Raw genomic sequence first — 15,662 nt, 5'->3', positions numbered from 1 at the left:
TGTTAAAGGGTAATAGGATAAAGTTAATAAAAAGCAAAGAATTGATTACCATAGAAGTTTGGGTAGTAGTTAGAACTAGGTAGCAGGAAGCTAATCAAGAGGGGGCACATGGGAAGTTCCTAGGGGTAGTGCTATTCTATTTCTTACTTTGGGTGTTGTTTATGAATGCTGACTTCGTAATATTTCATTAACCCCTACTTTTTTGTGTTGTCTATTATGCTTCATAATCAAAAAGATTAAATGTCAAGAAGCCGAGTTGCACTGCAGACAAAAGACAGGAAATACTAAAATATCCGTATTTTTACTTAGTAATTATTGATAATTTTCCTTTCATTTCCCACAATGAGCATAAGAAAACATGCAAAAAGTTTAACAATGCCACACACTTAGCTAAACCCTCAAAGCTTACTATCATCATTCTAAAAAGCTATTTAGACCAGGATGACAGTCATTTCAACAGTAGGATTTTACGTGAGTTGTACAAAGCTTCCACATCTAAAAACCAGAATTAAAATGAGTTTAGGTATCAAAAGTCTACCTCATTTCAAATAAATTACTTTCCAGAGTCAGTGTGATTCAATTTGTGTTGTACAATGGGAAGATGGACCCAGCTTCTGCACAATCTTCCACAGGCGCTCCTAATTTGATAGTGATATTTAGTTTCTTACAACATATGAAAAGATATTTGTAACTGACCAAATGTTGCTCAAAGTTATCAAATAGGGCAAAACAAGAATGATATTGGATAATACCTTCAGATTAAAATTTCATCTTAATGTATTAAGTTTAAATGTTTACCTGTGCCAGTTTTGAGTAACTCTGATTTGAAAAATTCACTTTTTTTATTTGCTTATCATGAGGTTCAAAGAAAATTTTAGGCAAAAGGAAGAAAAGCCCCCAAAATTTGTTGAATCATCCATAAAGCAATTTTAATTACGGAAAGCTCAATGTATAAGGGCCGGCCCCATGGCCGACTGGTTAAGTTCGCCCACTCTGCTTTGGCAACCCAGGATTTCGCCAGTTCGGATCCTCAGGGTGGACATGGCACTGCTCATCAAGTCATGCTGAGGCAGCGTCCCACATAGCACAACCAGAAGGACCTACAAGTATAATATACAACTATGTACTGGGGGACTTTAGGGAGAAGGAAAAAAAAAAAAAAGATAAAATTGGCAACAGATGTTAGCTCAGGTGCCAATCTTAAAAAAAAAAAGCTCTATGTATATAAAAGCAAAATCTTTACAAAGCAAAAGTAACATAGGAAAGAATTCAAGATAAAGGCAAAAAAAAAACCACCCAATTTTTAAGTGATCTAGAAACAATGAAATTTTTTTGTTTTAAGATTCTTTTTCTTCCTTTTCTCCCAAAGCCCCCTGTTACACAGCTGTGTATTCTTAGCTGTGGGTCCTTCTAGTTGTGGCATGTGGGGTGCCAGCCCAGCATGGCTCGATGAGTGGTGCCATGCCCGTGGCCAGGACTCGAACTGGTGAAACCCTGGGCTGCCGAAGCAGAGCACGTGAACCCAACCACTCAGCCACAGGGCCGGCCCCAATGAAATTTTGATATACTTACCATTCAGAGACTTTCTCTAAGGAAAATAGACAAAATTCAAAGCAAAATCAAAATAGTTCAAAAGTAGCAGCTTCTAAGCATTTTCAAGTTAGCCAAAAAGTATATCTAATAAAATTCCATGAAAGCAAGGGCAATATCATTTGTTTACTCCTCTAATACATAGTACAAACTTTTACCAGATATCCAAATATTCATTCAGTAAATGAATTATCCAGAAATAAGCACTTCCAAATGAAAAATAGCCAATAGTCAAAATTTCAAATACCTGTGACAATTACTGAGCTTCATCCAAAAAAAGCAAGTAAAAAATCTGTTACCCTCTTTAACAAGGAAGGTTAAATGTAGCTTTGACTAACCATATTACTTTACAAATAACAGTAGCCTTTTGAGAGTTTAAGTGCTAGGTTCTAAGTGTGTTTCTAAATGAAGAAAGGGAGACAACATAAAATTTACTCGCCAAGTTTGTACAACTCAGAAGTGGTTGAACTGGAATTTGAAACCAAGTCTGATGACAAAGCTAAAGTCCTTAACATCTATGCTATATATTAATATGAAACATAAGAGTGTTAAAAAGAAAAAAGTTAGGTACTAGATGTATCTGACAGCCAAAGCATTAACACTGAAAATAAAATGCAAAGATCTGCTGAGAAATAGTTTCCCATGATGCTCTTCTGAGATAGGTTGAGGGGAGGGGACATAGCAAGGTATTGAAAAGTGTGCTAAACAGAAAGAATTTAAACTGACCAGAAATGCTTAACCTTGAATAATCTCAGATCTGTAGATACATAAAGCTGGCCCTCCTATGAGAACAAATTCATACCTTCACTGCTCAAAACAAATCGAGTCAAAAATAGCAACCTCTAAATCTAAATCATTGCCCTTATCCAAAAAGTTAAAAATAATGTAAGCTTAATATACAGGTAGTTACATAAATATTTATAGCTATATGGATGTACAAGAGTTATTACTCATACGTATATTTACTCACTCTGTCAGCTGAGGGCCCTAAAAGCAATGACACCTCAGTGGCAAGGAGCATACCTAGAACTTGGATCTTGGTTTCTAACACCATTCTCCGATTAAAGGAACCAAGCCTCCTTGGAGAAATGGTTGAATCTAGGCCCGGGGCAAGAAATAGTCAAGATGAACCTGGAGCACCTTCTAGCACCAGAAAGTGCTTTAGCAAAAACAAACAAAACACACCACAATAATGGGGGTATGTTGAAGGGACACAGGAGAAAAAACACCCATACTGATGTAAATAAATGACTGACTGAATAAATAAATGGGGGAAAAGAGACAAGTCTCCCATGTAGAATTACCAATAATTTTTGTAGATAATCTGCCCTCACGGAAGTAGAGTACATAGCTCCCCACTCCTTAAGTGTGGGCTGCATATAGAGACTTCACCTCAAAGAACAGAGTATAGAAGGGGGAAGGTGAGGGAGACTAACTTCACAGTGAAGAAGCCTGACAAACACCACCTCAGCCAGGTGATTAAGGTTCACATTAACGGCACTTAGTTAGTACTGATGTAAAACCCATTATAATTAGCAAACAGAATGTTGACAGTATGTGCCCTAGATATGATGTGATGAAAATAACACTTCATCTCTGTGGTCTTCCTCTCAAAATTATGTAAATCCAGTCAAACAATGAGGAAAACAACAGATGAATCCTAATAGAAGGACTTATAAAATACCTGACAAGTAGTCCTAAAGACTGTCATGGTCATCAAAAAGAAAGAAATGTCTGAGAAACCGTCACAGCCAAAAGGAGCCCAAGGAGACATGACAACTATTCAATATAACACTAATGTAAATCCAATGTAGTACCCTAGATGGGACTAAGTAGATACAGTTAAGATACAGTTCAATCATTACATCAAATGTACCATACTAATCTGTTAATAACAGGGCAAACTTGGTGTGGGATATCTGGAAACTCTGTGGTATCTTCCCAATTATGCTACAAATCTAGTAAAACTGTTCTAAAATAAAGAGTTTATTTAAAAAGTAACAATGTGAAAAAATATCAACATAGAAAGTATTGGTAACTGAAAGGGATGAAATCAATGGGTGATGAAGACAACAGTACGGCAATTGGGCTTTCAATATTAACAATTCTGTCTGAATTATGAGCACTACATAAAGCACTGTCTTAATTTATAAGTCTTGCCCATATGATGTAAGTTTATTTCCAGACTTTGTGTTGTTATTGAAAACTTTTTTTCTCTTTTACTAAATGATTGTAGCAAGGGAAGCAACTGGTATTTAAACAGCCACCTTACTGATTGCTCATAATGCCCTAATATGTTTATTTTCTCAACTTTTCCAGGTATTTATAAGTAATAACTTAGCCTTCTCCAATATTTACACTTTGTTGTTCTCCTGCCTATGTGTATTATCTAGCACATCTAAAAAGATTTTAAATAGCCGCAGTATTAACTGGCTTCCTTGTCTGGCTCCTGTCTTCAATGGTAATACTTCTGGCTTTCCCTGCCATTAAGCATGATGCTGGGTGTGTTTTATAATATTCATCTATTCCACCTGTACCTCTTACCAAGAATTTTTTTTTTAAATCAGAAATAGATTCAAATTTTTATTTAGATGCAAAAAACATTTTCAATTAGATCATTTGTTTTCTTTGTTTTATTAAGATAAATTGCATTAAAACATTTCCTAATAATGAACTATTCTGCTTCCTGACAAACCATTCTTGGGCGAGGTATTCTTTTAATATATAGTCATAATTTTATTTGCTAAATATAACTTAGGTTTTACACCAATATGTAGTGAGACTGGTGTGGTTTTTGTCATCTTTTAATATCAGTGTTATACTAAATTTATAAAGCAATAGGAAGCTTTCCTTTTTTTAATGTTGTGCATCGATTTAGGTAACAATTATCTATTCTTTATAGGTTAAAAGCGATTCATCAGTGTAGCCACCCAGGCCAGAGACTTTTGAGATAACAGCTTTTTGCCAGTTTCCTTGATTCTTTCTAGATATACAGATCTGTTTGCACTCTTCCAGAGATCTAAAATTATCTCTATTTGCATAAATAATTCACCTCATCTACCAATGTTTAATTTTTAGCCCTGAAAATGCTCTGAAAAATTGAGTCTGGGTCCCAATTTATCCCAACCAGTAAAAGAACAAAGAAAAAATAGTTATAAGGATAGGACAGGATGAAGCAAAACTGTCATTCAATTATTTCTACAAAATTTACTAGAACAGAATTTGAAAAGCTTGGACACAAAGGTCAATAAATCAATTGCATTTCTATATATCGGCAAACAAATCTCTATTTTAAAAGATAACCATTTATGACAGCATCAAAAATAAAGCTACTAGAAATAAATCAAGATATGTAAAGAGGCAACTAACTGAGAAAGATGACAAAGATCTAAACTAATGGAGACATCTATCTATCATGTCCATGAATGAAGGACTCAACATTGTAAAGATGGCAATTCTCCAAGCTGATCTACAGATACATCACCCATTGAAATCCCATCAGATTATTTACCTGCAGAGTTTTGACAAACTAATTCTAAAATTTTTACATGCACGTGTTAAAAGCCAAAAACCAAGACACCCTTGAAGAGGAAGTAAATTTGGGAGATGGGGGAAAGCGAAATTCAAAATAGTCTACCAGGCTACAGTACTTAGTACGGTATGGGCAGAGGGCACACAAACAGATCAGTGGAACAAAGAAGAGGGCAGTCTGGCAGTATGCTGTGACTGAACAACCAGCACTTCTCTTTCTAGGTAAAAATTCCTAAAGAAATTGTTGAACACGTGCATCAGGATACACACAGAAGGTTCAAAACAGCACTGTTTGTACCAGCTGAAACTGGAAACAGCCCAAATAGCTATTAATCATGAATTAGATAAATACATTGTGGCATGTTAATAAAATGGAGTAACATAATAGTGAAAAAGTACAGCTATACGCATGAGACTCCAAGTTGAGAAAAAGAATTCCATCATATAAAATTCAAATATAGGTAAAACAACAAAACATTTATTGATACATAACTAACACTAAAGAAAAATAAAATGATTCTAACAATGGAACAAGTAAGTTTACCTCTTAAGGAGAGAGAAGGAGAAGCATTCTGGTAGGGGCACACAGGAGGCTTTAAAAAGGAACTGGTATCATCCTACTTCTTAATCTTGGTGGAATTACACAGGTGTTTGCTTTATTATTCTTTAAACTGTATATATACATTTTATACATTTGTCTATCTATGTTTCACAATTTTTTAGAGACTACTTTCAAAAGTTAAAGTATTCACAGCCCAGTCTTTGCCTTCAAATAGGAATCAATGTTTACTTATTCAAAACATCCTGAGGAGACTAGACATCTATATTCTCACAAGTTGAAGACGACTACATACCTTATATATTCCAATGCCAGGATCAACAAGAAAATCACGAGTTGATGTTGATGGCTGACTGGAACTTCCCACCCGTGAAGTTTTCTTTACTTTAGGTGGACTGTTAGAACAGGGTTTGGCCTGTACATCGGTCTGTTTTGATGTGCTAGGAAGATCAGGGTCTGGGCGAACTAGTAGCTGAATTATGTCATTCAGTCCAACATCATAGTCAAATAAAGTATATCCATTTTCCAACTAGAAAAAAAGATAGAAAAAGATTAAAATGCTTCTCTCAAAACTTGATCTTTCTACATCTTTAGTTACCCAAGTGTCCTAACCAAATTATTAAAATAAAATTCACAGCATTGCAATTTAGTGATCTTGAAACCAATTCCTATTACTTTATGGTCTATGATGTCAGCATCTTCTCAGGACCTCAAAAAATTCTTAAGAATCACTCCATATTACCTATAGGGAACAGTGATAGCCACTGAAACCAAAAATGTAGCATTGTGACCTCATTGCTTAGTAGAAAAACTCAATTTCTCACCAAGTTTTGTTTATTTTAATGAACAGTGACTGAATCCACTGCAAGAAAGAAAAGGTGAATTTTGAAAGTAGGTTGTTTTATGACTGTGTTCTTAAAGACATTAAGTTAATCATTTTATTTCTGAAGCACTGTAATTTTTCTTAAAAAATCAAGTAGGAAAAAAAAATTCAAGCAATAATTACAATTCTTCCTCATGCTATTCCGTTTGCCTAAAGTTCTCTAATTCTATCCATCCATAAGTTACCAAGCTGGGGCCGGCCCCGTGGCCAAGTGGTTAAGTTTGCGCGTTCCACTTCGGTGACCCAGGGTTTTGCCGCTTCAGATCCTGGGCGGACATGGCACTGCTCATCAGGCCACGGTGAGGCGGCGTCCCACATGCCACAACTAGAAGGACCCATTACTAAAATATACAACTATGTACTGGGGGGCTTTGGGGAGAAAAAGCAGAAAAAAAAATAGAAGAAAAAAAAGTTACTAAGTTACATCATGGAAAGTCTTCCAGAATGAATAGTGAATAAATTATCTTATTTTGGTAAAGTCTCTGTAATAGATTGAACTATTCCCCCCCCCCAACCACCACCTCCTGCCAAAATATGTTGAAGTCCTGATCCTGAGTATCTCTGAGCATGATCTTATCTGGAAACGGGGTTTTTACAGCAGTAACGAAGTTAAAACTAGGTCGTAAGGGTGGGCCCTAATCTATTGTGATTGGTGTTCTTATAAAAGTTGAAATTTGGACACAGAGACAGACACACAGAAGGAAGATGTAGAGCTAGATAGAGAGAGGACAGCAACATGACCGGGGTGATGCATCTACAAGCCAAGGAACACCAAGGATTGCTGGCAAACGCTAGAAGCTAAAGGAAGCAAGGAAGGATCCTTTCTTAGAACACAGAAAGCATGGCCCTGCTAACACCTTGATTTCAGACTTACAGCATCCAAAACCACGAGACAATGCATTTCTGTTGTTTTAAGCTACCTAGGTTGTGGTACTTTATTACAGAAGCCCTAGGAAACTAATAGTCTCCATTTTGTTTCTTCATAAAATTTGGTTGGCCAATTCACCATGATTCAATAAGAAAACTAAACTCCTTGAAGATCAGAACTATCACTTCCCCAGAAATATTACCAATTTAGTCACTGTTCATTTTTCCTCTTTGTATATAATACCTGTCATCATCCACAACTCTCTATCACAATAAGATCATATTTGAGAAGTCAACCAAAGGGAAAGAATGAAAGTCTGTCTTTGAATGACAAACTCACTAATGTACTAGATAAGTAATTTTATTTCAAGTGGTCCAAGAACACACCAAGCACAATGCTGCACATTACAGTTGTTCACAAATGTCAAACAGAACAAGGGATCAAGAAATTCCCAAGTTTCCAATGGGGGAATTAAATTAGACACTATCTCACAGGTTAACATGCTTATTCCAAATGAGCCTAAGGAGTCTCCCAAGTCAGTAAGTAGATAAAACCTCATAGGGCTAAGGATGTTAATATTGCTTACCTTATGAAAAAATAAGAACTCCCTCTAATCCTGAACACCTGGGGGAAAAACTCAAAGAGCAAAAAACTATACACTCACAGCTTCATTTTTGATATTCTTCAATAGCTTTCCCCACCCTCCGCTCCCCCAACCCCTGGCAAAAGTAAGAACACACTAATGTTGGAACACCTGAAAAAGCACAACTTGATTAAACATAAAACTGTTGCAGCCTATGATAATTAAAAAAATGGAAGTGTTCAAAGTAGGAAATAAAAAACTAACAGCATAGAACACACAAATTAACTGGCAGGGGATTCCCCAAAATGAAGGTAGCTGTTAAGGTGGCAAAATAACTGGAAATCCAAAGCGTTTCCACAAACATTCTTCCATTGAAATTTGAGGCACAAGAGTCAGAGGGACCTTGGAGGCATTCTTACACTCAACCACTCTGACTAGTTTCTACCAAGTGATCAAAGTAAACATAAGCTGCTTCAAGCTGTACTTGGTTTGAAAGGAAAAGCAATGTCTGAAGTTGGAGTGAAACACTAAGCTTATCAAGGCAAAGGGCCCTATAACAAAAGTTAGGTCCATGTTAACATGTAAACACCTTTCCTCCAATTATTCATGCTTGCTATGATAGCCACTTTTACCCAGATTACCTACTTCCTTAATTCATAGCTATAGTTCCACTTTTCCTAAGACAGTGATAATGTCCATTGCATAGCAACTTCCACACAGCTAGGCCATCATGAAAAGTTGAAGAATGTTGGAATGATTTGTTACTTGAAAAGTAGTGAAGTTCTCCCATTAATTTAATGAAAGTGTAGACTGAAAGTTACCTGTCACTTAAATTATGCTTTGAGTGGGGAGAAAGGGATTGGGTCATTTAGAAACTACAAATACCTATGAGTTTCAGGCTTGTAACTGTAGTCCATCAATGTCTCATAGCAGAAAATGTTTGAGAACTGCCACCTGAGAAGACGAGGTTGTAGGATTTACAATACTAGAGAGGAGGGAATGGTTCTAGAATTTGTTTTTGCCAGACCACATCCTTGAATTTTTACTGAGTTGAAGGAAGAAATTTCAGGTAACAGAATTGCAACCATGATGCAAGGGAAAACTAGGAAGCAAACACCAAGTAGCACTGGCTGAGAAGGCAGTGAGGAAGTCATTCCCAAGGGGCTACTGATAAGGATATAGGTGGAGGGCATTAAGTTAATAACTTCCATGTATCTTTCACATCATACAATATATACATAACATACACTCCTTTAAATAGGCAAACACTTATTTTATATTCCACATGAAAATGACGAGTCTGGGGGCAAAAGGGAACTAAGTTTTTCTTCAGCTCTGGTTCAAGCTCCACACGTACAATCTATTCTAAGGCTATCTTTATAGTGGTACAAGGGAAAAAATGAAAGGAGGGGAGAGAATCCTTTTAAAGTAGGAAAAGCTGTAGATTCCCAAAAGATTTAGATTCACCAATGTAACTCTTCCTTTAAAAAACCCAACTCCAAGGGTGTGTCAAACTCAACCTTCCAGAGAAGGATATCTAAATAAGGTTACCCTACTCTAACCAGAACTCACAGCCCTGAATTGCTCTCTCCATTTTGACCCTCAAAAGTGGAGTCAATTACACAATTACGTTGCTTCTCAAATTTAATTTGCATACAGATCACCTGGGGACCTTGTTAAACTACAGATTCTACTTCAGTAGGCCTGGTGTAACGCTCCCAGGTGAAGCTAATGCTGCTGGTCCTGCTGATCCAGGGACCAAACTTTGAACAGCAAGAAACTAGCAGGAGGCTGACTATCCTTCAACACTCATTTTCAAACTCTGGTGTTCATCAGAATCTCCCACGGGGTCTTGTTAAATTCAACTACTTGCAATTCTGTACTTGCTCAGGGTGAGCTAAACATCTATAATATAACTATCACAAGTGATTCTGGTAGACACCAAAGATTAAAAGCAGCAGACCTAACATACAAAAGGGGGGAGAAGAGGGAAAGGGTACCATTTACATCACAGACAGTGTAAATTTGTTTTTATTTATGACATTTTTCACCATGTGGCAGTGAAGCATCTTGAGGAAGGGGTGCCTTTTTCTACCAAGCACAAAGGCATTTTATAGGACAGCAGCAGCCCTGTGATGCCAACTGAGCAGTTGCCTGCTATAGACAGACTACCTTGTCCAAGGACTGTGGACTCCAAAGAGGAAAGGAGAATGAAGATAATAGTCACTGCCATGGCTACTTGTCAGTTCATAAGGAAGTAAACATAGCTGGAGCATTGTCTTCCTTCTCTGTCTCCAACTCAATGGGGAACCAAAAGTCCATTTCCCATAGCTATTGGTTTATCACTGAGCTGAAAAAATCAAAGTAGTGAGTTATCAACTGTCCTGGGGTAAGAAGCACAAAGGGTTGTTTTCCTCAACAGTTTTTCCCCCGAACCTGGAACTAGCTTCCTAGTTTATTGGAAGTCTACTTTGTTGTCCTAAATGTAACCCAATCTCTATCTTTTCCCCAAGACAGCCAGGTGCATACTTTCTTTTAGCTGTTTGATAATTAGACTTTAGGGATGTTGCGCAGGAATACATTCTCATGCTTCATTTCTGGTTATCTCTAGTGGTGAAGTCACCAAAGTAGCCCAGAAATTCATGTACTATTGTCCTTAGATAGAAAATAAAATTGTGAAGACTTGATTGCATGCTTTTCACCTTTGACCAAAAGATAAAAAGGTATCAGCCACTGGAGGCACAGCAACATGAAGCTACATAGTGTTTACTACACATACAATTATCTCAAAAAGTTTACAACTAAATTGAACACTTGTTTTTACAAGTCAAACACTAAAGGATCAATATAAAATTGGCTGCAAACATATCAAAGATGCTATCACTTTTTTAAAAACAAATTAAAACAACCTCTGCTTCGTTCTTTCTCAGAGTGTAATCTTCTTACTCTGAAATTTCTGGGCAGTTTTTGAAGAGTAAGCCTATGAAGGGGAGAAAAAATATTCCTTTCAAATCCTTCGTAGCTGTAGGGAAACGGTTACTTCTACCAAATCAGAGAGCTACATTTATTTCAAACCAAAGGATTGGAGCCAAACTGCGGTCTGTCAAATGGAGGATGCCAACTTTCTCAGTGGCTAACATTTTTTGAAAAAAGACAAAGAGACAAGAAAAACAGGCGGGGTCTGGGTCTCTATGTGCAGACCATGAGAGACTTGTGGGACAGGAAAAAATCTTCAATGGGCCAGACCATGGCCATACAACACAACGACCAGGGACGCCCACAAGACACCCTCACCGCCAAAAAGAGTTTCAGCCTTCAAGTATGTACCGCTGGCTATGCTCCAGGTACTGTTAAAAGCTTGGGTGAGGGGACTATTAGAAGGTGAGAAGTAAGAAGAGCAGTCTGTTATACTCCTTCCCACTCTGGAAATAACCTTCCTGGTCTATACTAGGCAGTTTAAACCCGGATCCCGGGTTACATCAATAGCTCCTTCAACCCAGGTCTCTAATCTCCCCCAAGACAGATTTCAATTCTAGGAGAGTGAGAGAGTGGGGCAGAAGTTCCGGAAACCCTTCGAACCTTCAGTGTGTACAAATCTCTTCTACGCGAAGAGGCAGAGCTAAGGTTCTTGTGCCCAAGAGAGAGCAGTATCTAAGTTTCCCCCTGCTACTTGGGAGCCGGAGCGCGGAAGAGCCACGGAAGCGATGCGAGCCGTTAGCCGGGTCAGCGCTGCTGGGAGCCGGAACCGCCGGCCCTCCCCACCCGCACTGTGGCATGGCCGCCAGCGCCTGCTGCCCTCCCCGCCCTCCCGGGGCCCCGGACCCGGCCGAGCGCGGGAAGCCAGAGAACCCAGGCGCTCTGACGGGCTGTGCCTGTGGCTGCTGCCTTTCTACGAAAGGGCGGCGAGGTCTCCGCGCTCAGGGCGCCCCCGCCTCCGACCCCGCCGGGCGCACCTGCACTCGGGGCTGGCGGGGACCCCGCTGCGCCCCCTCGGCGAGCCCAGGGCCCGCACTCTCAGCCTCGCGGGCTGCCCACCCGAAGTGGAGCCAGGTGCGCTCTGCGCGCGGGGCGCCCCAAGCCCTCCGGCCGGCCCAGCTCACGCGTCCTGGAGGCGCCCGGCTGCTCTCGGCCCGGGCTTCCCGAGGGGCGCGCCTCACCTGCTTGCCCCGGTAGAAGAGGCGCTGGCACTCGGGCCGCACGTCGAACAGAGCCCACACCCGCTCGCGCAGCTCCTCGATTGTGGCTTTGCGAGACACGTCCTCAATGGTGCGCGTCTGGGAGCCGTCGATGGTGCGAACCTGGATCCACATCTTGGCGCCGGGAGAGGGGGCCGGCCCCGCTTTGTCTCCCCCTGCGCTCGGGGCGCCGCGCCCCGCCCGGCCCGCGCCGCTTTCCCGGCCGCTCTGACTGTCCGCGGCCGGCGGGCGAGCGTGCACACAAGCGAGGCAGACCGACCAGACGCCGGGCCCCAGAGGCGGCGGCGGCGACTCCTAGACCGCGCGCCCTCCCAGAGGAGCTGAGGAGGGAAGGAAACCGGAACTAGTTGGAGGCGCCGCCGCCACCGCAGCCCCTGCCTCACAAATAGGAAGAAGCCTTGTCTGCGCCGCGCCGAGTGTTTACTTATAGAGCTCTAGCTCCCACATGGAGGTCACGGCGCCAACCCGGATCTCGCGAGACCCACGCTGGGCTCCGCCTTAAAGAGGAAGCGACTGGGGAAGTAGCTTTGGACGAGAGAGAACTAAAATGGGCGGGTGCGGGGAGGGCAGGGCGGGGCTGGGGAGGCGGAGCTTCCGAGAGCCGTTATTTGCCCCTCCGCCTGCACCTGGGGCCCTGGACACGCCCTCTAGCCTTCGGGTTTCGGGCGGTTACAAGGCCGCCCACACCGGTTGCCGTTTTGGTCTTCCTTTGGCCGCAGGGGGCGGACGCCTCCTCAGGCCTAGCGGATACGGTTCTGTAGTCTCAACAACACACGAAAAATTAGAAACTCTGACGTGCACTTGGATGATCATGAAAAGGAGTGCGGGCGAGCGCGGCCTAAATTTCTGAGAAAGCACATAAGGAAATGAGCCCGCTCCACCCCGCTCAGCCGGACACTGCCCGCCACGCGGCCTGGCGGGGCTGGCCGCCAGGGAAGGCCCCGGGGATCCTCCTGCTTCGCGAACTCGTTTCCCGCCGGGCCCAAATGCTGCCTTCGCGCGGAAACCCACTTCCTGGGGTTTCCCGCCGCTGGGCTGAGGTGGCGGCCCCGGGCGCACAGGCCGCGGGTCCTGCTGGGATCGCCCTCGGGCCCGCCGCGCTCACAGCCGGATCTCCCGCCGCTGAGGTAGCGGTGCCGCCGCCCGGAGGGCCGCTCCACAGCCGGCCGTTTCCGTTTGCGGCCCTTCCGTGATCTTGCGCCTCGGGCCTAAGAGACTGCGGGGTCATGGAAAACACCGTCAAAGGCTGCAGAACTAGACAGCTCCGAAGAAAGAACCCCAAAGATGCTACTAGGAATAAATTCTCAGAAATGGGCCCAGCGCAGCATTACCTAACAGTGGCCTTATTTAAATGAAAATATGTCTTCATAAAAAGAAAGAGAGCATATGAAAGTAGAAAAATAGAACTTGGACTTCATATTTGTCAAAATCTGTATCTTGAATGTTTAGACCGGTGCTAAGTATTACCATAAAGATACCGCAGCATTTTTGTAATAACGAATTTAAACAAGTACAGAGAAGTCCAATAGTATCATAAGAAAACGATGGTCCAACACGGAAGGGACAGAAAAAATGGAGCGCTCTACTACACATTTCGGGTCTCTGCCTTTGCTGAAAATTTTACCTTCTATCCTCTAATTTGTCTTGGCTGCTCCTGAATTAAATAAAGCAAATATTGAGTATTCATTACATGTGTAAATGCGATGAGGAAGCTTGGTAAAGCACATTTATTACCAGCTCCAACAAGGGTTAGCTATTTGCTGTTATAAGGATATGCTATGCCCTTGTGGGGAAACATTAAGAATTTCTTTTTTATAAATTCCCTGCTCACAAAGAATTTACAAGCTAGTTCAGATAAGATTCGGAAAAATGAAAATATTAAAGAATAATTTAGTACTAAACAGTCTGCTGTTGGTTAAGACAGCAATTAGAAATGAGAGAAGGGGGACTAGAATGATCTAGGAGCTTAAGGATAGGGGTACAACTTGAGTTAGATGGTATATTGTAATGGGGGCAGCATTTAAATGTTCAGTTCATGGATTGAGATACCTGAACTGTAATCCCAGTTTTGCTGTTTACTTAAAATGTTACCTTGGACAAATTATTTGCTTCAATTTCCTCAATGTAAAATGATGCTTATAACATCTAATGAATGTAAAGTGTTTAGCACAGTGCCTATCCCTTGGCAGTACACAATAAAATATTTTCATGCTGTTCTTATGGAGAGGATTTAGATAAGCAGAGAATGCCCAAAGAGGAGAGAGTGCTTAACCAAAGACAGAAGGTATGCATTTTTACAGGTCAGAAGAGATTGCATATCAGAGAAAGGTTGACTAAATAGAGAAGGGCAGAGTGTGAAGATTAGCATTCAAAGCAGTAGATTTTGTGGCCCGAGGGAGAAACTAAGGTTTTTAAGGAGTCCACTGACAAGATTAAAAATGCATTTGGAAAGACAGCAGAAGGAATGTGGAAGGATGCCTCAGGGAAAAACTAAGGGACAGGGAGAAGAGGGGGGAGATGTTGCCAGAAAGCTTAGTGTAGAGGCAAATTGTGCCCGTTTTGGTGAACTTTGTGGCAGTGAGTAAGAGAAGAAAGGGTAGATTCCAGAGTATTCTAGACAGTCAAGGTTATCAGACTTGTAGAATGTGGATATGAGGGATGAGGAAAATGGAAGGCTGGGAATAATTCCCAAGTTTCTAGTTTGGGAAACTTGGATGTCTTGGGTAGATGGTGATGCTCTTAACTGAACTAGAAGAGAAAGCAAGTTGGGAAAATGCATTGAGTTCCGTTTGAGCTGTACTGCATTTGAAATGCATCCAAAACATACCTAGGTGGAGATATCTGACAGTTGGAAATACAAGTCCAAAGTTTTGAAGGGAAGTAGAAAAGTTCGGAAAGACGAATTAGTCAAGATCTCCTGTACTCACTCCTGTGAGGCGACTTATCTTTCTTAAGGTGGTGGGTCTTTAATGGAGAACTCTTGCCGGGGCGGGGGGGGGGGGGGGGGGGGGGGGGGGGGGGGGGGGGTTGGGGGGGGCGGGGAAGACTACTGTCAAAATTGAGCGTCCCTGGGACTGTATAGGATTTGTGTCAATCTAGTCAATATAGATCCCAAAGGATTGGCAGAACAGGGCTTAAAGATCTGAGAACCAGAAAAGATACATTTGTCCCATGCAGACCAAATTAATTACATCTGGAAACATAAGCTTATGTGTGTAATAAGTTACTTAGGATATAAATAAGTAATTGGAAATAGTGATTCTACATGTAACAAAATGCATTCCTCTGTGTTTCTCCACACAGTATATATTGTAACTAAGGTTTTTTCTCTTTCCCTACGATGTTGTTTTTGTCTGTATAGGAAGCTGGCTAGCTGTAAAAACAACACAGAAGTTTTCTGACGAAATCCACAATATCAGACAGTTCAGACATACCATGCCTTATGGTCAGAT

At 41.3% G+C, this 15,662-nt stretch overlaps 1 protein-coding gene across 12 annotated transcripts in view; it reads right to left on the bottom strand.

Annotated features, from left to right (window-relative positions):
• UHRF2 (ubiquitin like with PHD and ring finger domains 2) overlaps positions 1-12,705 on the bottom strand; it is a 99,895-nt gene extending 87,190 nt beyond the window's left edge. For 8 of the 12 annotated variants that reach the window (XR_006518853.2, XM_014851127.3, XM_014851131.3 and 5 more), the window contains exons 1-2: positions 12,172-12,691; positions 5,976-6,209 (exon numbers count right to left, since the gene is read on the bottom strand). Coding sequence is in view for 11 of the 12 variants with exons in the window: in XM_014851127.3 (XP_014706613.1) it covers positions 5,976-6,209; positions 12,172-12,324 (387 nt within the window). In the remaining variant the exon portion in view is untranslated. Of the gene's footprint in view, positions 1-5,975; positions 6,210-12,171 lie in introns of all 12 variants that reach the window. The other 4 variants (XM_070496070.1, XM_070496074.1, XM_070496071.1 and 1 more) reach the window with 1 other exon arrangement.
• Positions 12,706-15,662: the final 2,957 nt, after the last annotated feature.

Source organism: Equus asinus, chromosome 23, assembly GCF_041296235.1.
Source record: "Equus asinus isolate D_3611 breed Donkey chromosome 23, EquAss-T2T_v2, whole genome shotgun sequence".
NCBI lineage: Eukaryota > Metazoa > Chordata > Mammalia > Perissodactyla > Equidae > Equus > Equus asinus.
Note: the sequence above shows the minus strand (reverse complement) of the source record. Positions and strands in the feature narration are given on the sequence as shown.